At 27.6% G+C, this 24139-nt stretch overlaps 1 protein-coding gene across 4 annotated transcripts in view; it reads left to right on the top strand.

The window, feature by feature from the left end:
- Positions 1-24139, top strand: part of LOC126897670 (trehalase) — a 54870-nt gene that overhangs the window by 21560 nt on the left and 9171 nt on the right. For 2 of the 4 annotated variants that reach the window (XR_007702166.1, XM_050671437.1), the window contains exons 3-5: positions 18137-18760; positions 22822-23604; positions 23909-24042. Coding sequence is in view for 3 of the 4 variants with exons in the window: in XM_050671437.1 (XP_050527394.1) it covers positions 18630-18760; positions 22822-23604; positions 23909-24042 (1048 nt within the window). In the remaining variant the exon portion in view is untranslated. Of the gene's footprint in view, positions 1-9667; positions 9865-17636; positions 18761-22821; positions 23605-23908; positions 24043-24139 lie in introns of those variants that run through there. The other 2 variants (XM_050671440.1, XM_050671439.1) reach the window with 2 other exon arrangements.

Here is a 24139-nt window from a genome sequence, read left to right as displayed (position 1 = left end):
TCACTTAATTTTTGTAAAAAACCGAAAATTATTTCACTATAAATAATTCATCAAATTTATTTCAAACTTCATATTTGTTTTAATTTAAATAAGGTTTTATCAACCATTATTTAAATAATAACCTTTTTTTTTTTAGCTGAAAAAAGGTTTATTTTTTACTGCGAACATTAGTAAAAAATAATATTATTGTTGAGCATCTTTTGTTAGAATATCTTTTCTATGACTAGAGTAATTTTCACGATATTGCTCTACCACCTAAAATAACAAAAATTGCATTTTAACTTTTGATTTTCGAAAAAAATGTAAGAACATACTTTCAATACATACTGCGTTTTATTTTCATTTTTAGAGAATTTTTAAATTCTTCCATTAACTTTACCCCTCGTTCAGCTGCATCATTTACAACACTTAAATATTTTAAAATATTTTTGACTTCTACGGAACTTTCAATGTTAGGCCAATTTTTTGTATTTTGTCTCAAAAAATCCATGTTTAGTCGGAATCTTTGAAAAAAGTTTTTTGAATTATTCGTCAATAATTTGACTCGTAAATTTTTCTTTAAAAAGGTTGAAACGTCCTCAACTTTTAAAATATACTTTTTTGGTTGATCACTGTAATATTCATCTTCTTCTTGAGGGACATTAACTAGAATTATTTTAGCCATTTGTTTTTTAGTATTATTATTAACACAATCATTAAACAATGATAAACCAGTTGTTTCTTCCCCTAGATACCATAAATGATTAATAGATTTTTTTATTACCAATTCAGCCACTTTCGGGTCATCAATTTTATAATTTTCAAATCTTCTTAAAAAAAGAATGTCATTATAAGGTGCTTTAATTGCATCTAGACATCAAAACCAAAACAACGCACTGTTTTTAATGATACAATTTCTGCTCTTGTTTTCGTAAATTGTTCGTGAAATAATAACATTTTTAAACAATAAATTCCCTTACACATCCACCTAGCATGATGATAAACTCCTGGACGTAGAAAGTGAATACCTCTAGGTGGTATACCACCCAAAAAAATAATTACAAGTTTATAATCGTCTCTCGGTTGATTTTCATTTAAAGTTTTTATACAAAATGTTATAACATCATTTGCTACACTATGCAATATTTGTTTGACTTCTATATCGCTCTTATAAGTACTAAAGCGTGTTTGGTCTATTTGTTTCCAACCGTTATTGAAACGCCAATCAATTACATCAATTTATAATTGAATAAACAATTTAAATCAAATACATATAATTATTTCGTTTGATAAAATTATAACTAACAGAATCTAGAAATAAAACTCATATATTTAGTAAAAATCGTAATATGATGGAGCTATCTCAACTATAGCAATAAAACTATCGGTTCAATGAAATTTTTACTCATTACTTTTATTTTGTAAAATTTAATTTTAAACAAATTTTGTATGAAATATTAGGTCGCGTCACTTATGGTTCGTCAGATATGATGAAATATTCGTAAATATACCAATTTCGAAAATTTTACGAAATATTACGTATTTTGTTATTTTTCTGTAAAACTAATGGATTTAGAAAAAAACTGTTAATTAATTAATTAATTTATACAAAACAATTAGATTTACAATTTATTTTTTATATTTTTTTTTGTTAGAACGCTAATTTACGAGGTAATTGCTAAAAACTACCCTTTATGGCCAATTTTCAACCCCAAGTCGGCACGGGTTAACTTATCTGATCGGCCTGAAATTTTTTGTAGCCACTTACTATATGTATACACACAAATTTGATAGGTGAGCCCGAAGAATTTTCAAAATTTTTAAAATAAGGGTCACCCTAATATATATATATTATAATAAACAATGTTCAGTTTATTTTAGTCAAACATAACACATTTGTGATGCAGTCCGTGCAACATACTAACTTTTTGAGTATGACTACGCCTAGACTACTTTATAACGTATCATATCTATTTTTTGTACAACTAAGCTAATTCATTAAATGACACGACAGATTTTTTTGATTATTGACATTGTAAAAATAAGAAGTTAATCAATAATATTAAAGTTCATTTTGTTAAATAATCACTTTAAAGGTCAATATACTTAAGCACACAACATTTTTATCAAAGAAATTTTTATGTAATAATTTTTTTTAATAAAAAAAAACATGAGTTTTATAACTGTGCATTGTATAATAATAATAAAAAAAAATATCTTTATTCTGCTTTACAATTTTTTAGTTTTACATGTCTAGTTGAAAATTTAAATATGTTCTATGATAAAATTATTAATATAATATAATATAATTATTACTTGAAAATTAATTTAAGAAGTATTACAATTTAAAAAACTATGATAATTTATAGTCCATAAAGCTGATTTTACACTAGGCGTTTTTGAACGAGTGCTTTAGACACTACGCTACTTTGCTTGCACATTATGAGGTTATAATTAGTAATGGGAATTTTCGAATATTTTAAACTATCGAATAACTATTCGAATTGTTTTTATTCAACCGAATAGTTTATTTTTAGTATAAACTATTCGAATATATTGTATACCTATCGAATATTTTTACTATTCGAGTAATTTTTTAATGATTATCGAATAGTCCGAATAGTGGACAATATCAAATAGTTCGATAGTTACTATTCGATAATTCCTATCACTAGTTAAAACGCTGCGTTTCGACGCGCGGGTAACAATAGTAAAATATTGTAGACCACGTTTCCAACTTCTTTTTTATTTGACTTGTGGTTAGTGATCCTATTTGTTTTTTAAGTGTACGAATTAAAAAAATGGACTTAATTTTGGATAATATAGATGCAGTTTGTGTGGTGTTCACTTAATATAAAAACCATCAAACTAGGAAAATAACCAAAAGTGAAAAGATATAAACGTTATTTGTGGGCCATCTGGAAACCGGAGAAAATGAAAATTGATTATTCGAATCAATTTTAGCTCTTTGAAAGTTGGATAAATCTGCTGGGGACCTAGGAGACACAGGGAGTTGTTTTGAAAAGCAAATTGGGTCGAAGTAAAGCAAGTTGAAACATGTTGTTTAGGATAAGGACTTTGACTATAATTAAGTGAAGATAGAGAGAGTCTCATACNCTAGGAGACACAGGGAGTTGTTTTGAAAAGCAAATTGGTCGAAGTAAAGCAAGTTGAAACATGTTGTTTAGGATAAGGACTTTGACTATAATTAAGTGAAGATAGAGAGAGTCTCATACCCAAGATGTAGATTGCTTATAAGAAGTTGGTTGTCTATTATAAAATCTGGAAGTAGTAGTGCGGGATATAGAATTATTTACGAATAATGACTGAAAAGAGTTAAATTATTCATTATTGATCGGAACGATAGTTTGAATTTGAGAATTTATAGGAAAGAGGATTGAAAAATTTCTAAATAGAGTGAAAATTAAATAAATTATTCCATATTTATTACTTATGTTGAGTATACTTTGACTATATAGGCGATTTTCTAGGACATACTTGTCTATTGTGCTACAGCACATCACGAAAATCAGACGGTTGGCTAAGATTGCGCTAAGAAGTACGATTTAACAATTTAATTGTTATTTTTTATTTGTTTTTGATCTGATTAATGATTGTTTTAAAAAATACAGTTTTATTCATATTGGACAATGAAAAATGACATAAATATGTTCATAATAATTTCATTGATGGATATATGACAAAATATTTTGTAGGGCAAAAATTAAATTGATGAGCAAAAAAAAAATATTTTCACTTTTAATTTCAAAACAGTTATGATGCGGCCTTCTAATTCGATCCTGGCGATTACAATATAATAAAATTTAATACCTGTGAATAAATCACAGGAAATAGGTCACCTTTGATTTCACAGTGCTAGTTGTGTAAATTACAAGAAATATGTTTCAACCCTTCAAACAAATGTTTCACCAAAAAATCTCAATTTTTAAATTTCAATTGTCATTAAAATTCTTCGTTCCATTAATTTTACCCTAACAATAATACCTCAGCCTACCCTGCCCTTCGAAGTCTTATGCAGTAAGTAGTGTATGATCCCTTCGTGACAGCAATGTTTTCAAAGTAAATATAAAGAATAATTAGAAACTTAATTAGATTTCAAATAGTCTTCTTATTTTGAACAGAAATTATTAATGCTTCGGTATTAAACATACTAAATAATTTTTTTAATTTTCAAAAATAATACCTAGAAGATCAAAAAATGATAAAACATAAATGATACTGGACGCGCGGTGAAGACGCTGTCAAAAACGGTGTGAATGGTCTATTTGAAAACCAGTTGTTCCATTTTGGCGTCCAGACGCTAAAAATTTATAAACCTGAGCGTTTGAAATCGTCGGCCGTCACTGCGCGTCTTTATTGCAGTGTGTTGTAAACGCTTAGAGGAGAAATAGACTGTGTCAATTTAGACCAGTGTCGCCAGCGTTTCCGACGCAACGTCGAAAATGCGTAGCGTAAAACCGGCTTAAGAGTAATTTTTGCTCTAACTTATCAAGGCTCATCACACAAGGTCAGTAAACATAGTCGTTCCCCTCCTGACACATTCTGTTTTCATCACCAATATAAATATATATATTTTTTCTTTTTAACCAAAATTTTAGATGGACAATTTATTTTTATATTAATTATACCATCCCTACTATCATCATACCAATACCGTCTATCGAAAAGTATTGCATTAGGCGGGCGCGACGTTTGTAAATCGATTTAGCCTTCGTCGAGTTCTTTTCCTGGTGGTAAAAAAAAATTAATAAAAAGTATCGTATCATACATTTAATAGATTTTTTAAATTTTTAGGATACAATTTAGTTTTTTTTTTTTCAAAATTGTGAAAAGTAGATTAAAAAAAACCAGCACACTATTTGACAGTGATAAACATCATAATCATAAAAACATTCGAATCTCTTAAATTCCACAATTATTTGTGTTTTTGTAATTTTCAATTGCAACGTTTTAAAATTTCACTAAAATATTATAGGCTTGCTATATTAATTGTTTTATCATACAATATTTATTAGAAATTTTTGTTATCGTTTAGCCTATACTCTTCTGCTATACAATCAGTTACTCTCTTACTAGAATACGAAGTACAACAAACCCATTTAATATTCTTACCGCTGTGATTTTTTACATCCTTTCGACTATACAAACATATTTTTGTCATGTCACCTGAATTTTCTAACAGCAATCTTTTTTAGTCATCTCTATAAGCATCGGAATTAAAATTATGATCGAAATTCTTCTTATTCACAATAGTGAAAGCATAATAAATTAAATATATTCAACAGTTATAAATGTCTATTTACTTCGGAACATTTTCAACAATACGTTTAACCAATTAAGATTTTTAATTATACATAAATAATATTTTGACCTTTGTACAATTAATGTTTTTTACATAGCGCTATGCAATTTTAAAAAATGTTGTCGAATATATTTATAAATGTTAGTGGATTATATCGGATCTATTATATAACGCACATTAAGCTAAAAGTTTATTGTTCCAATATTTCTAATCCTCATCTTTTTAACAAAAATGATGTATTTTTGGACTTTTTGGCTGATTTTTCCTTTAAAAAATTTTGTAGAGACTTTTTTTTAATATAATAGTACATTTCATAGGCTTTAATTTTGTATAGATATAAAAAATCCAAACATTCTAAAACAATTTCAAAATTGAATTAAAGAAAACATTTCATGTTAGGAAGGTCTCTTTCATACCCTTTGTTTACCTAGGTAATTCATTGAATTAAATTTTGTTTTACCTTGAATCTACACATTTGACCAAAATGAGGTTTTGTAAAAAATTATGTAAAATCTTATTTTTTATAATAAGAAAATTTTATTAAAACAATACTGTTTTAATTAAACAACTATATCATCTAGAAAACTCAAAAATTATAAAAATTGACTTCAAGTGTTCTACTGAGCTGTTAGCAATTTTTTATACCGAATTTATACTAATATAATTAATATGGTATGCTATGCGATTGCATTTAATGTAATTTTAATGAATAGAATCTTAAGCTAATTGAATTACTATTATTTAAAACTGCGAGATGGTTATCTATGTGTATAAAAATTATTTAATGTTTAAAAAAATGAATATTTCTTTGTATATAAGAAAATATGATGGATGATTTCTATTGTGATAAATTAACAATCATGATGAAAAGAAATGGAGTTTATTTATTTCGTTGATGCAATAACTATTAAATGTTTCAAAAAGTAATAGTTATCATTTGAACGTAGATTTTACATATTAAAAAAAACGAAATATATATTAACATTTTAGCTTCGATGCGAAGCGGAGAAGGTATTAATTTTACTATGATGTGTTTTTTTTTTTTTTATGTCTGTTGCCACTTTTTCTCAGCTCTCACTGGACCGATTTCTTTCAAAAATACATCAAAAGATCACAAATCGTATCTAGTTGAAGACATTACCCTTAAAAATTGAAAAAAATTCCCTCGTTCCCCGCAAATGGGGGAAATATCCAAAAAAATTACAAATTTAAAAATCGCTAATTTTCGAAATTTTTTCACTTTTTTTTCTTAAAACTTCCATAACTTTTTGAAAAATCAACAAATCAACATAATTTTTTTTTATACTAAAACCTTAGATATTTACCTTTCATTTGATATCATTTTTTTGAAAATCTATCACTTAACCTGCTCATTGGGGGGGATTTAAAATGGCAACTTTTTTACAAAAATTAATTTTTTCAACTTAATTTTTGAAAATGTTCCGGAAAGACTGCGTCCTTTAAACATATATCAAATTAAAGCTTATTTTATGTACTACAAAATGAAAAAAAAAAATTTGTCCCGACACTTTTTTTTCTACATTTAAACGGCTGCCGTAGTTAAAAAAACACTATTTTTGTGTTAAAATTTTCGATTTTCGATTTTAAATTTTCAACTTAAAAATGCTATAACTTTTTGAAAAATGTATATATCAGCACAAATTTTTTTTTTCTAAATACATTATAAGTACATCTTTCATTTGACATACTTTTTATTAAAATTGGACAATTTCCCCTTATATAGGGGGCGTTCAAAACTTAAAATATTGTAAAAAACATAGATCTTTTTCAACTGAACTTTTGAAAATGTTCCGGAAATACTGCGTCCTTTAAACATATATCAAATCAAAGGTTATGTTATATACTATCAAATGAAAAAAAAAAATTTGTCCCGACATCTTATCTTCTATGTGCAAATGGCTGTCGAAAATTTAAAAAAAAATGTAATGTTTGCGATAAAAATTACATTTTATCGGGATGTTTTTTGTACTTAAAACTGCCATAACTTTTTCAAAAATGAACAAATAAAAATAATATTTTTTTGTATTGAAACCTTAGATATTTCCCTTTCATTTGATATAATTTTTTTTGAAAATCTAACACTTATTCTGCTCACTGGGAGGATTTAAAATAGTAACTTTTTTACAAAAAATAACTTTTTCAACTTAATTTTTGAAAATGTTCCGGAAATACTGCGTCCTTTAAACATATATAAAATTAAAGCTTATTTTATGTACTACAAAATGAAAAAAAAAAATTTGTCCCGACGATCTATCTTCTATACGCAAATGGCTACCATATTGAAAAATATACTATTTTTGTATGATAATTATGGGTTTTGTATTTTATTTTAATAGAAGTTGATGTTGCTTTTGCAATTATCCATCAATTTTTTAAAATTAAACACTATCTACAGATTTGCATCGAAGCGTTTCTTATGATAGTGATTTTAATCACTGTCAGATTAAATCTATACTGGACCCTACTATGCAATGTCTCCACTATGCCGCAACCTCACTGTGCTACCGTTTTTTTACATTGTATTAATCTTCTAATAGATATTCCACGTTGAAAGCTTGTTTTTTTTTTTTTTTTGAAAACTATGATATAAGTGTTACTATGGTTTATGTTTTTATATCACTGCTTAAGATTTTACTGCTTTAATAATATATTTAAAATATTTTCATATTCCAAAAATTTTAGCGGATTAGATTTAGTTATTAGAAAGACCTTAAAAATAAAATAAAATATCATTATAAATTATACATATAAAATACACTTATTAAATACGCTTCCGAACTTCTGTTTATTTTAATGGTGTTAAAATAATTTACTACTACAGAAAGATAATTAAATCAAAGTTATTGAAAATCACTGATCTTTTAAAAAAACATCACATGGAAGAGTTTCTAAATTTAGATTTATATGCAAATAACCAATTTGTTTAAAAAATATCACATTTATTTTAAAAATTACATAACTAATTTTACTCAATACTAATTGTTATTACATTAAACTCCAACACAATGTTGATGTTATGTTGTGAAAATAATTGAAATTGATATGATATGAATGTGATGAATCTTATTTAACTTGTGTAATCTAATTTATTTAATGAGACTATGTATATTTCTTTTTATCTATAAAGTAATTATTCATTCTAGTTATTTCGATGATTTGTGGCTCTTTCATGGAAAATATATAATTAATGATTGAATTTAAGTCGTATAATTTTACTAATATGTAGTTTAATAATCAAATAATGTAACTCTTTTATTTTTATTTTTACTTTAAAAGATTATAAAATTACAGCATAAGTGTTATGGTTTGGTATGCAAAGTTATAATTTTCTAATAAAAAATAAGAGATAATAAATTACTAATTTTTATCATATAATTAACAGACTCTAGGAAACACTTTTCCATTAACGTATTTTAGAGTTTTATAGAATCATTAAATATTTTTTTACTATTAATTAATTTAGGTACTTATATTTATTATAAATGGTAATGTTAGTTTACTAACCATAATAAAATAGTTTCTAAAACAACATTAAATTTTATAAATTTATGTAGGGACTAAGCTTTCACTAGCTACCACTAAATGCGCCTATGATGAAATCACATATTGTGAAATAGTTCAACTGTATTAGAAACCCTCAAAGTATTATTTCAAATATTTATGTCTGTAGATTAAGGCTATAAACCATAGAGTGAATTCAATTTTATGAAATTTTTTTGTAAGTTGACTAATTGCGAAACAAAAATATTTAATTGATTAACACTATTTTTTATAATAACAAGAAAAAATTATAAATTATACTTATAGACAGCACTGGTTTTTAAAAACAATATAAACGTTTTGTTTATCAATAGAATTATGCGCCGTACGGCTTATTATCATCTACTTTCATCAATTAGTTAAACTATTAGGACCATGAGTAATATTATGGAGTATTAGTCTACGATGTCTACACTATTGAATATACCTAAATTTTATATTTATCTGTGTTGAGTTGTTAATTATTTATTGAGTATTTGGAAATTTTTTTGATAAAAACCTTATAACGGATAAGTCAGTTTACCTATACAGCATAGCTACTAGCTATTAGAATGAAATATCTGTTAATGGATAATCATTATCTTTGAAGTCTCTTGATGATTTATAAAACTTTAATTTTACTTGAAAAATAAATTGTAAGTATACAACGGCTCTGTAACGACAAGACTTTCTACTTGTGAATGATAAGAATTTGTTGGTATCATAAAAAAATGTGTTGTATAACATGTGCAGTTTTGTTGAAAACGGTTTGCCCTTGAAAGTGATAGTCTAGTAATTTGGTCGATTGACGGTAATGCGACTGTCCGTCTCTTGTCTGATGATAACTTTGTGTATGTGACGTGAAATTCCTTTGAGGCTGCTCTCATTGTAAACACCGACAAATAATTGTTGTATTGTAATAATTATTAAGTTCTTGGTACGACAACAATAAATATTGCTTTGAAAACATGTTTGTCGCGATGATAACAAAATGTAAATAAATCAGTCAGCAACAATAATTGGTAAGTGTTCAAAATATATCTAATGTATCTTATTTTCTTTCGCTGATATTGGTAGTGTTCAAAGCTCATTTAGAAAAACCTCCCATTTGTGAAAAATTGAAAGTTAAAATTTTGTAATTTCTGATGGAAAAATACGTTTTTTGTCACATTTTATTTTGCACACGTGCGACTTTAATATTAAAGCGATGGTTTACTAAAAATCGATTTTCGTTCATTTATATTTATTAGTGGTCTAGTTTGATAAGACTTAATTTTCTTGACATATACGTCTAGTTATCCAATTAATAAAGAATATCCTAGCACGTATACTGATACCAAAGAAGGTCAAGATTGGTTGTAGGATACATGGTCCAATGCGAGTTTTTAACGACGTTTGGTTGGGTTAATGTTAAATACATTGCCCATTTCATTGAGCGCTTATTTCAGAACGTATCAACAAAAGTAGTTAATATTTTTCTTTCCCGTTAATTATTGTGCAATAAAATATTAATAACCATTTTAATACTCATTATAACATTATTTTAGACTAGTGACGTAGATGCTATGTATGTATTTAGTATTAATAGCATGGGTATATTACCTTAATTAAATAATTTACGAAATATTATAATTTGTATATGAATTAGGTTCCTGAAAATATTCTCACTGCTTTTAATTGCTATTTCAGGAGACCTTCCATCTTAGTCACGAGTTGCATAATTATGAGAATAGGGGTATCAGCTTGGAAGTTAAGTTTTTAATTTATAATTTTTTAAAACATTTTTTTATGTATTATCTTGTTCTTGTTTTATGTGCGCATAAATTAATAAATTTAAGAAAATTGGGGTGTAATATTATTATGTTTTCTATGATTTATTTGATTCTTAAGGCAAAAATCGCAAAATTTCTGTAAAAATTCACTTATTTTCAATTTTGACCCTATTTTTAATTCTGATGCTTTTAAAAATGTATTAAATAAGTTGTTGTTAGAAAATTCAGGTGCTATGAAGATCATATGGAATATATGTTAAAAAGGAAGCACTGCGTTAAGAGTGTTAAATGGATATTAATTAATTAAATATATTGTATTATATTTACCTTCATGTTTTGGTTGGGAAAATTTACAAATTATAGTGAACTAAAACTCAACTTAACCAACAGATTCTCATCGAAGGGTTATTTACAAAAATGATGTCAATTACTGTCTTAAATCATTTATACTTGTGTCAACTATACTGGGTCTCCACCGTAAAGGGTCTTTTGTCATTTTCATTATTAAAGAGATCTATGTAAAGCCAGCCTTTTAGTCGTTGTCTCCATCATGTACGAATTTATCTAATTAACTTAATATGGTACATTATTGTATATTGCTATACCAGTTTCATCTATAATTAATAAATAAATATATATATAAATTAAAATTAAAATTGAGTTTTTATATACGCAATCTAACAAAATGTATCTTTTAATTAAATTTGGTTTATTTTTTAACCAACTATATTAAAAAAACTAAATGATATCTGTCAAACTTTTTTTTATATGCTATAAATAGTGTACAAAATGATCAATTTTGAGTAAAACGCTTAAATTCTCCGAAACTTGAAATTTTAAATTATTGTAAAGAGAAAAATTATTTAATTTAAAAAAATACAATACTATATAATTAAATAATTTTTTGTATATCTGTTACAGTAGATCCATTTTAAAGTTTTGTAATATGAGGATCAATTTTCTAGTGATATTTCATTGTCAAGAGTAAAGATGCTTCGTTTTTCGATTTTATCACATTAACTAGTTTTTATTAACTAAGGCATTTTATCGTCTAACATATAGAAATCTTAACCTCAATAACTCTTGTCTATTAATATTCGTATAGGTGACTTTGCCAACGAATATAAAGTTCAGAGTTTTTCATGTTTTACAGTTCAATATCGATTTATATTTTGATATTACACTGATAAATTTCATAATTGATAGTTGTCTGAAAAATTCTCTATAATAATACTATAAAAATATGTATAATTAACTATCACAAAAATGTTGTATATTATGTTGAAAAGTGTTTTTTAGTTAATGAATAGTTAATATTCAAAATTGTGACATTGCAGTAGGACTTAATTTAAATATTTTCTTTTTTATAAAAATACTAACAACTTGTTACAATCAGATTAAAAATTTTTTTATATAAAAACTCATAATTGTTCGCTCACAGGTTATGTTACCCTACTCTTATATTCAACCTAAATGTATTATTGTACAATGTCAGTCACCAATATGAAAAATTTCTATTGATAACTATCATAATTAACAATTTACGGCCTATTAAAACAGATTATTGTTGCCTCTGATATTAAGAAACTTAAATTATGATGAATTCCTATTTTAAATTCAAATTTTAACATAAAAAAAATTGATTGCTAAATTAAAATTATCGGAAGAAATTTGTTGAAGAGTTAAGGTTTTTAACCTTGAAGGGGAAAAATTTAACCAAATATTATAGTTCTTTAAACAATTTTTTTTTTTTTTACTAAAATTTCAATAGTTTATAAAAAATGAGTGTTAAAATATCGATCGCTCTGTATTCTCGTTTTACTGGTATTTTTTGTATGTGTTCAACAAATACTTTGAAATGTTGATATTAATTTTATGTTAATATTTACTTATTTTTTTATTAAATTTTTAATTTCAATAGGTAACTAAAAATAAATTTAATGTTCTACTACAATTTTTAAAACAAACACAAATCAGTTGTATGTACCAGTAAAACATTTACTAAATAATTAATTTGAAAAGTGTTAACATTTTTAACTTGACTCATAATTTTTTAACGTTCATGTAAAAGTAAATTGTAAATGGAATATGTTCATTTCCATATGGATACGCATTATCCAAATAGATATTACGTCTCTCATAGGCGTCAACATTCTATTCTCTAAAGGTTTTTTATGTAACTATCATTGTTATAATTTTTAATAATTACAAGAGGGGAGTCTCTTGGTAAAACAAATAAAGAAAGATCAGGAAGAGATGAAATAAGTTTGTCTTAGCGTAGATAGTAATTAAAACACAATGTTATCATACAATATTTGTGCTAAAAATAGTACCTATTCTTATAATTTAAAGTGTTATCTGTCTTAATGATATGATCAAAAAAAGTTATTTTACTCGTTTGCATTAAACGGCTGACCTTGTGTCCCCTAGCGATTGCAGATAATATTATTGACAATGATTGTTTAACTTTTCATTTTTACAAATCAAACAACTCTTTTTACTTATGCTGTTTGTCAATGTCATTATACTCAATAAAATTTCTCGACTATTCATCAATTTTTAATTTTGTTAATAGTATATACTGATTACAGTTAATTATATGTAATGAATATTACATAATATTGACCTGTATCAACTTAGTTTCTTTTTAGGTTTAATTGTATTCGTTCATATAATTTTTAACGATCAAATTCTCAATTTTATAAATACCATTAAATCAAAATTTTACCATTGAATTTATCATGAATTCTATTTTTTGATACATAGATTTTAAAGAAAATATTTAAATTCACTGAATAGAATAAAAACATATGCAATACATTTTTTTAGTTCTTCGGTTAAGTACTTTTTTTTACTTGTTAAACATGTTTAACGTAATATTTTTGAATAAGGTCAGCCGGTGCTATTTTTAATTATTCTCAAAAATTTGTAAAAAATTGAGTGTTTTTTGTGAATTACACTTAAAATTTATCTCGTCACTATTCTAAGGAAAATATAATTAATATCTATCACATCTTGTTCGTTAATTGAACGGGATTTCTTTTTTCATTATTGCATCACGAGATTCTAATATTAAAAAAAGTATTTACCAATTTCTTACTTTGTAGGGAGACAAAGGTGCATTTTCATTGTCCATTTTAGCTGGTGAAAAAATTGTATTTCTTCTTGAAAATAAATATGTCTTCCTTTATAATTATTGTTACTCCATTTTCAAATGAAAAAATATTTTATATATTGGTTGAAATAGACTAATAATCAAATAATCCCAATTTTGGTTGATACGTTTTTTTTAAATTATAAACCCTCAATCAATGTGTATGATCACATGTCGAAAAATTGTATAATTTTAAATAGTAAATAGTAAATTTTATTTTAGTTTTACCAGTTCTACTTTATTTCTGAATTCGACCTTCGTTTTCAATATCTTTAAAGTTTTTTTTTGTATATTAATTTGCACGTTCTATCTTCGTCGTCTTTAGTAGATCTGAAAAATTTGAACACCTGTTGATAATTTTTAAGCTGCGTTTACATTCATTATAAACTTCAAGTAATTCAAATAACTACAGTATTGTTTTTCATATTTTCTAATGTATAATTCTGTGCAATGATAAAAAAAGTCGTGACGAATTGCAGAAACAACAAATCGTGCAAACGACCTAAGTCTTACACATATACACCTGGGAAGTGTCTACCACAACTTCACTAGATACAATATTATTTAAACGGAAACATCGAATTTAATTTATTATTAATTTCTCTCAAGGACGCGGTTTTAAGATTGATTGGCAATTTGACCTTTCTTGCATTAGACTAGTATCAACGCTTGCTTTAGCATAGGGAAGCCAAACCTAAGTGCTTATGCTTATTTTATAAGTAAATTCTGTCGCCGATACTTTTAAGTTTTTACCAAAAAATTACCTGTTCTATAATATTGTATTTAAAAACTCAATTACCTCAATCTATCTTACAGTTTGATGCGATTTTTGGCCATGAGTTTATTTTAGTTTCGACAGAATTAGATATAAATGTGTTGTTATCTCACTACACAGCATAGGTAATATTAATAATAGGTAAAAGTATAGCGCAAGATTCAATTATTCGGCTGCCATTATTAAATTATTATACGTATATGTGTCACTTGTGCATTACGAATTTTAATGATTCCGTACGTTGATCGCATTGCGTCATTTCACACCGTGTCATCTGATACATTATATTCTGCTTTTTGTTGCTTTGCAAACAACTAGTATTGTTCACCGAGATGAGTGTATTATTCTAGATTGGAAATCAATTTTTATCATTCTTATTGCCTGTTTATCAAAGGAAAGAAATGATTCTATTCAAAGACTGTGATAGAATTTTCGTTTAGCTAATAGAATGTGGTTAATTGATTTCTCATTAAGACTTATGATGTTTTTCATTGGAATTTCATTAAATTGTATGAATCCTACTAAAAGCAAAATTAGAAGAATTTCAACTAAACTAAGATACTTGAAAGAGATTTGACTGTTAGACTGGTTCGAAATATAGTATCTAAGAGGTTTAAATGAAAATAAATAATCTAAAATATCACAAAAATATTATGTACGTTACAAAATAAAATGCGTGATTAATAATTATATAAATCGATGTTATTAATTTTGATTAATTATATATAATAATAGTTATTATATTGAGATAAAACAAAGTAATGATGTATTTACCTTCCATTGCATAAAAATTGTTTGTTTTTTTTTCAAGTAGGTCACATTGCCGTTAACTTCCCTGTTTTGGTCAAACTAATGTACAAGTTCATGCTCATTATGACAGTATTGTCTTTTTAATGTAGTTTTCACTATATGGGTTGTATTCCGAACAAATATTTGTTCATTTTGATATGTATAAAAATGTTCAGTTTGTTATGATTTAATCTGTTGAAAGTTAACAATTACTATTGAGTAGTTATTTAAGGGTTGCAGTTAACCGATTCCCGCTCAAAACATATAAGTATATATAAAATATAAGTAGGTTAAGGGGAAAACCTACTATACATTTAATATTAAATTTATGCAATAATATTGATTAGCAATTCACCAAAATCGTTTAATGGAAAGATAGGTTGCACCCATTACTTAATGTTGTCTGGGTAATTGAACCCTCGGGGAATTCACTAGACGTACACAGTATACATATATATTTATATTATTCATACGTACCTACCTTTATAACACGCGAAAGTATCAAGAATTTCTCTATGTTTAAGTAGAAGTATAAACAACAATCTTCCGGGCATCGTGTATTTTATTATGTTTGTTATGATGATGTATTCTAATTCTTCTATACAGATGACCACAAAACAAAATTGTAATCGAACTCATACGAATTTTGTTCCATTACTGCGCGATGTCTATCACAGATGGCAATTTTAATAATCGTAGCCTATGACTCATAAGCGTACTTAGGGAAAAAATAAAGGAATTTAATTTTAATTTTCTTCTCCATTAAAAAATATATTTATGCTAATGTACTATTTTCACCAAATTTAATGGATCCTACCGGTTGCCTTTATTTTCATTGTATGTAAAGTTTTTTGATACATTAAATACGAAAACATCTTGTTTGATATGCAACGTGTACATTTTTCCCAGTACAAATATGACATAAGTAGATTATTTTAATTGTCTATATTTTATGAATTATTCATGCTTAATTAGTACCATAAGTTTAGCTATAGACAGAAAATAATTTTTTTTCAATTGGATTTCTTCACCATCATGTTACTACTGTTTATATATAATACAGTAGAAATCATTACAACGACTAGTATCGGATAAAACAAGATATTGCTTTGAACTAGCAAAACGTTAGGTTCCGGTATTAACCCACGTGATTGTAGGTTAAAATGTTTGTTCATTGCTAGTATGGATGGAACAAGATATTGTCTATAACGAAAAAAACAACATGATGCAGAAAAATGCTATCTATGTGTATTATTATTTTGTAGTAATTCTGTATAGGCTTACGAGCATTTCATATATATATATATATATATATATGATATCAAATATCATGTTGTTAATAGATTAAAACATGCTCACAAATGAACATCTATGACAGGTGTAAACCAATTTTTTTAATTTTCAAATGACGATGTTTTGTTTTGCCGGAATATTCCGTAAAAATATAAGACATCTCTAATAGGTATAAATTTGGCTGGCTAGACTAGGTAATTATATATATTTTTCTTTGATATTTTCCATTTACAATGTTTACTTTTTCTTACTGTATTTTTAACCGAGTATGAGATAAAATTTTATTCTTAAACCGTTTGTTAAGTAGATTTTTGAATATATACAACAATATTTTACTACAAGTCTAATAATAGGATATTAAATGTACGCTTTTCAAATAAAAAATTGTAGCGGTAGTANTATAATTTTTTAAAATGGTCTTGGAAAAATGTACGCTTTTCAAATAAACAATTGTAGCGGTAGTACTATTTTCTATTTATATCCATTAAAAATTAAAAACAATATTTATTGTATAAAACTACTCCAGTCTTATAAATAATACTCATCATTTTACTAAACTATATGTACAACTTTAATAGAACCGCTTTAGAAACAGTCTACCCTGACCACCCTCTAAAAAAATGACTTATTTATTATTGAAAAACAAAAATGTAAAAATTAGGGCATTTGAAAAAAAATTGAATTTTTGTAAATGTTATTGCTAAAGACTTGAAAAACATAAGGGACTGGTCAAACGTGTTCATTAAAAATGAGTAGATTTAATAACAATTATACTTTTGAGAGAAAATCTGGGGGTTAGAAGTTAGTTGTAACGAGTTAAACGGACCGCTCGACTGCATTACAAGTTAATTCATAATTATTGGTTTTAATTGTTTAAGGTGTATGCATACGTGAAGTAGTTAATATGTGTGTTGGCAATTACAATCTCTCCCTCTAATTTATGCAATAGCAATAATGTAATTCGCGATCATGTTGTGGTAGGGATATTTAGTAAACCAAGGCAGAACGGCAGCGACGGTAACGGCTCTGGCTGCTACTCGGCTCTCAGTGCCGATTCTGTGGAGTGTCTGCGCCGACCGCGAAAAAAAATTCAAGCGGTTCCGCACGTGGATAATCCAACAGCCGCGACATTTTGTAGAAAAAAACAATTCACAACAGAAACAATATCTCGCCGTTTAGAAATTTATTTGAAAATAGATTTTATCGCTCGTTTCCGCCGTCGTCGTTGCCTATCTAAGTATGTGTGTATCGCCCGGCGGTGTGCGGGCGTAATATTTACCCAAAACGGTCCGAGTTGTAAACAGAACATTTGACACACAACTGCATTGACATTTGAGTATCGGGGCTAGTGTGCTGCGTACGTAACGCTTGTGGATGACAGTATTTTAATCGTAATTAAGTTATCGTCAGCCGCTTTTTTATCGCGTGCAAAAAGAAAGCCAATACCAATTGAAATAAACATTGCGATTATTGATATCAGATTTATTATTGTATTACCGCTCGATTTCCAGGGCTCGAATTGGTCAAGTCGACCGTTGGCCGCCCGTTCACAAATTCAAAAGATCGCATTGGCAAGTCAACGCCGGTACGATTGTCTCCGGCCGCAGCAGCAGCAGCAACAGCAACTCAAGTGGCCACAATAAAATAATTGCTGTCTACAACAGTAGAACAGTTGCGAAAACGCCAACAATTGTCACAAGGAAGTAAGCTCACGCGGCAAACACGATTTGTTTTTCAAGTTACCTTAACTTAACCAAAAGTCTCGTTATTTGTTTGTTGTTGTAAAATTAATTAACAGAGTTACCAAAATTTTTAACTCCGCGCATTTAGATCGGATTATAAAGTCACATTCAGTATTTAATTTAATAAATAATTATATATTTCATATCTGTGATAGTGTTTAAATCGTTTTTGGTTTTAGTAATTTGTTTTTAAGTATAACTACAATATAATTTTTTTTATATTCTTAAATTTTTTTCCGTAAACATTTATTCACACCGTACAATGCTACAAATTGCGAACGTACTTACCAGTTCCGCTATCCTGAGGATTCTATTCATACTGGTAAGTTCCCTGTCTGGGGGCTGGAGTTCGGATGCTGATCAACACATAGCTTCGTCTCCCACGTGCGACAGGTAAGATGAAAAAACTACCTTTGAGAGTATCATTTAAGTTGTTTCACGAAGTGCACATTTTTAGTTTTACTTTAATTTTTATTGTTTTAGTTCGAACTGATTATCGTTTATTTTTTATATGTTTTCCAATTAAAATCCGTCGTGTAAATCATTAACGGCGTTTCCTTCCAATGAACGACACGTAAAGTAGATAATGTTATTACTTTTCACTCACATTTCGACGTTCCTGTGTAGTTTTTTACGTGGCATTTGATGGACTTGCGAAAGACAAATATGTTACTATATATTTAACCGATCATTAATTACCTACTATACTTTCGTCTGCAAGGGAAATGTTTTTCGAACCGCGACTAATAAAACAGCACAATTGTAATTATCATCATCAACTCAATAGTATCGCATTTGCCAAGAGTGTGTAAAATTTCTCATTAACTACTTCCTCGTTGATGTCGAAGTCTAATAATTGTAAAACTCGAGTTAAAAAAAAAAAAAAAGCTCCATTAATAATTCAGTTAAATAATCGTTTTCTCTTATTTTTTTTGCCTTTGGGGTAAGTGGTTAAATTTTAAATAATTACACACGAATCTACTTATATCATTTTTTTTTTTTTAATTCAAGGTTCATCGAGTTACACAGAGTTTAAATTATTCATTTTTTCTATCAAAAAACTAATCGAACCGTTAAATTATTTTATCAATTACTGAAACATTACTCTGGTTAGTAAGTTTTTGTCTATTGGTCTTAGCGACGTCACCGTCGCCAGTGGCAGAGGTGACTCTGACCAGCGACCGTGGCGCATAACGTCACACTTAACGCATACAACACGGTCGGTTTTACATTAATAGGTAATTAGTTTTACCAACACTGACGTCAACACAAAAATTTCCTCTTCCCTTTCACAAAAAAAGAAAGGAATACCTGAACTCCTTCGGGGATAGACTGTGAACTAGCGTACATGATGCTTGAAAAAATATAAACTTACAAAAACGTCATAACGGAAATAAAAATCTACTTTTGGTTTTGAAATAATTCCTCTGGTGTGTTTATGTAGCTCAAATTGGATAAATTTTTTTGATTTTTTGTTACTCCTTTTTCGGTTTTACGTACAATTATAATATTTATAATGCGACATATCGTACGATTTCTGGGCTTCAAAGGCTATATTTATACACAACGGTGACACAACTGCCATGCTCTTATTATTATACATATGTATCTTTCGTCAACATATATTTTGGCAAGGTTGCAACAATTTGTACCCCAGTCAGCTTAGTCGTTTTGTGGTTCTTGTCAACGAACGATCCGGTACACTAACGGCCCCTAAATCGGTGTACTTGAGCCATTCCGGCGGCGCACTTGGCCCACTTTCGGGATGCTCGTCATAATAATAATTATATATAAAATAAATAAATAAATAATAATAACTGATTAGTAGAATCTTCTTCGTAATTATTTTTTGTAAAGTTAAAAAAATAAAATCATCTTTTCATACCGACAACGATCAAATGTACATCATTCTATAACGGTTTTACAATAAGTTTCATTTTCGCTGAAAGATTAAATTGTAATCTCTATTTATGTAATGTATAAAATTCGTTTTTATTTTCTTAAATTTAATCTTATTAGCCAACTCATTTGAAAGTGAATTTTTTATTTGAGTGTAGGTCAAATAATTTGAAATCAGTTCCGTTGATATTGATTAGCGTCAAGGAAATTAGTTCCAGCGATCATGATTTACACGTTTTTCAATAATTATTTTTATTATTACTGGTACCACCAAAATTGGATTATCTAATAGAGATTTTTAATTCACATACCCTACTCAGATATTTTCTTTTTTATCGACCATTACATCCTACAACTGCATTATCAATGCCTAAATAAGTATTTATATCTAATAATTAAGGCACTATGAATGATTTTAATAATTCATCTAATACATCTATGACGAAATAATTGTTTTTACATTTATTACTTTTTCATTCCATCGATTATAAGTCATTAATATTATTTTCATGTTGATGGCGATGTCTACCATCAGGGTCCGTGTCAATGTCAGTCGGTGACATTATTGACACAATAAAAATATTTTTTATCGTACGAAAACCGAAGCACATTGCGGTGTTCCACCGTGTAAGTATGCATTTTTCTGGTTGATCAGTTTTCTTGAAAAAAAAATAAATAAATATATAGTGTTAACTTTATTTGAATTTCACAAAATCCCTTGATCGATTTTTTACAAGATAGTTTCTTTTGATTGTGTNAAAATAATAAATATATAGTGTTAACTTTATTTGAATTTCACAAAATCCCTTGATCGATTTTTTACAAGATAGTTTCTTTTGATTGTGTATCCGCATAATGTTATATCACCACCATAATAGTAGCGAAATTAGGTTGTGTGTAATACCAAACTCACCGCAAACATACGTCGTATATATTCGATCCGTAAAGTTTTATTGTGTAACATACTTAGAAGTTGCCAATTTGTTTATTTTTTTTTTTTACCATCATCATTATCGTTGTTATTATTATTATCGTATCATTAACGGGTAACGACTCGTGGTTCATAATAATAAACAAAAACAATACACCATATCAGGCGACGTTGTTTAACAGTAAAAGAAATTCACCAACTCGAGGACATAACGGAAACGCATTATAATTATAACACAGTGTGAACATTTGATGAAATTTTCTTGGTCATAAGACTTTAAATGATCCTTCTCGTAGCTGATTTTAGTAGACTTGTTGCACCTTTCATGTCAAGGTTAAAACAATATTTATTCAAAAACGTTTAAAACTATTTAAGTTCATTCTCAGAACAAAAACGAATGCAATTTTATTATACAATTATGTACACTATTAAATTGTCCAATTATATTGTCGTACTTCCAGTTGAACAATGTAAAAAGTTTGTTTTAACCAGCAAAGAATTCTAACTGCGCTAATATTTTTGTCAGTATATCTTTGCCAAATTTATCAGAGCCAGAATTTTTAGTAAAATTTTTTACATATCACTTATCTTTCGGTCTTTTTATTATTCTAGTATTTTAATTTTTGCTCAACTATAAAATCATATTAAAATGTTTAAAAAAATTAAACTTAGTATATAATAAAAAAAATTCTTTCTGGCTTCCTTTTTTCTTGTATAAGTGCAAAAAAATATGTGGCCTTAAAAATGCTGTGATTTGAATAATCTTAATATTAAATTCAAATTTAGACGTTTTAACATGATTCAAGAGCTAATAAACTTTGTGATAAAATAGATTAATTTATAAAACTTTTTTTATAGATTTCTTTATTAATTCAAATAAAACAACAATTGTGGTCTTATTTTTCATTTGCATTGCTTTAACGACCATGTAATTAATAGTTTAAAATTTTTGGTTAAATAATTATACAAATGTAGTCAATATTATCACAAAATACATGTGACTCTCTTGACATTCGTTTTTTCCTGAAGCATCTCTTCCTACATTTCAGCTTGTGGTTATTAGTCTGGCAATGTTTCAATGAATATAGTGGTNTGGTTAAATAATTATACAAATGTAGTCAATATTATCACAAAATACATGTGACTCTCTTGCACATTCGTTTTTTCCTGAAGCATCTCTTCCTACATTTCAGCTTGTGGTTATTAGTCTGGCAATGTTTCAATGAATATAGTGGTTTTATCTAAAATAATAAGAACAAGAAACAAGGTTTGTTTTATGGTTTCGTTATTCTCAAAGTTAAATTTATATTTTAAATATTGGATATTTTTCACCCTCTTTTCTTCTTATTCTCTGTTGTATAGAAAATATTATATTCAACTGAAAACGATAAACGTAGTTAAGTTTAGAAACTCAAATTATTTTAATTTAATAATTTGTTTTTTAATTATTCAATGTAAATTATTTTAAAACATTACTTGTTTTTGCAATATTAACTTTTTGTTGAACATTTGCAACACGAATTCACAAATTTTATTTTATTTATTTTTAAATTTGAGCACAAGTGGATTATGTTTTTAGTTATAAATTAAAAATTGTCTACAGATGACTTTTGTTTTGTTTTAGTGATATATATTGCTATGGACCATTACTGCATGTTGTACAAATACATCACATATTTCCTGACTCAAAGACTTTTGTCGACATGAAGATGAAACAATCGCCCAATGAAACAATGAGTCTATTTTTAGATATGATGAAAAAGACAGGTCAGCGACCTACACGATTAGAAGTTGAGCTTTTTGTGAACGACACATTTGAAGCCGAAGGTAGTGAGTTTGAGCCTTGGGACCCAGCTGACTGGAAGCAACACCCCAAATTTATCAATGAAATAAGAGATACTAATTTTCAAGAGTGGGCAAAACAGTTGAACTTAATGTGGAAATTATTGGGTAGAAAAATCAAAGACGACGTACGTTTACATCCTGATCACTATTCCATTATTTATGTCCCATACCCAGTGATTGTGCCGGGCGGTAGGTTTCGAGAGTTCTACTATTGGGACTCGTATTGGATTGTCCGAGGTCTGCTTCTTTCTGAAATGTACAGCACAGTGAAGGGTATGCTTAGCAACTTTTTATCAATCGTCAACACCTATGGACATATACCCAATGGTGGCCGAGTGTACTATGCCATGAGATCACAACCACCCATGTTAGTACCAATGATGTCGAGCTATATTGAGGCGACCAATGATACTGCGTTCCTTCGAGATAACATCGACATACTCGAGCGCGAGTTTGACTATTGGATGAGAAATCACACAGTGGACATCGAAAAAGACGGCAAAGTGTACACTTTGGCCAGATACAAGGATTCTTCGGTTGGTCCAAGGCCAGAATCGTACAGGTAAGACAAATGATATTTCAATTAAATACATAATTTTGTTTTATATAATTAATAGCTGTATTAGTTTTTAGATGTATTAAAATAGTTTTCATTCTTTCTCAACGTGGGATAAAATTTCACGAATTTTTTTCGATTATCATCTTAACGTTATAAGAAATATAATATACTAATTAATGACAAATCACAAAATTAACTATTGTGATTCAATTAAATAATCTTTTATCTATCAATTTTAGTTAAAATCTGGATTAAATTTTACCAAAATGTATATTTTTATCAGTTTTTATGTTAAGTTTATTTTTAGGGAAGATATTCAGAGTGCTCAAATATTTAAATCTGACGTCGATAAAGAAAATCACTACTCCGAATTAAAAGCTGCTGCTGAATCTGGATGGGATTTTTCTAGTCGGTGGTTTATACTGAATGGAACTAATAAAGGTAAGTTTAATCCTTTCGACGGTTCGTAATGAATAATGTATAAAATATATGCAATGATGAAGCACACGTGTGTTTTGCTCTAATAAAATTTGACCAC

This window comes from Daktulosphaira vitifoliae, unplaced genomic scaffold (assembly GCF_025091365.1).
Source record: "Daktulosphaira vitifoliae isolate Bord-2020 unplaced genomic scaffold, ASM2509136v1 Scaffold_2, whole genome shotgun sequence".
Taxonomy (NCBI): domain Eukaryota; kingdom Metazoa; phylum Arthropoda; class Insecta; order Hemiptera; family Phylloxeridae; genus Daktulosphaira; species Daktulosphaira vitifoliae.
Note: the sequence above shows the minus strand (reverse complement) of the source record. Positions and strands in the feature narration are given on the sequence as shown.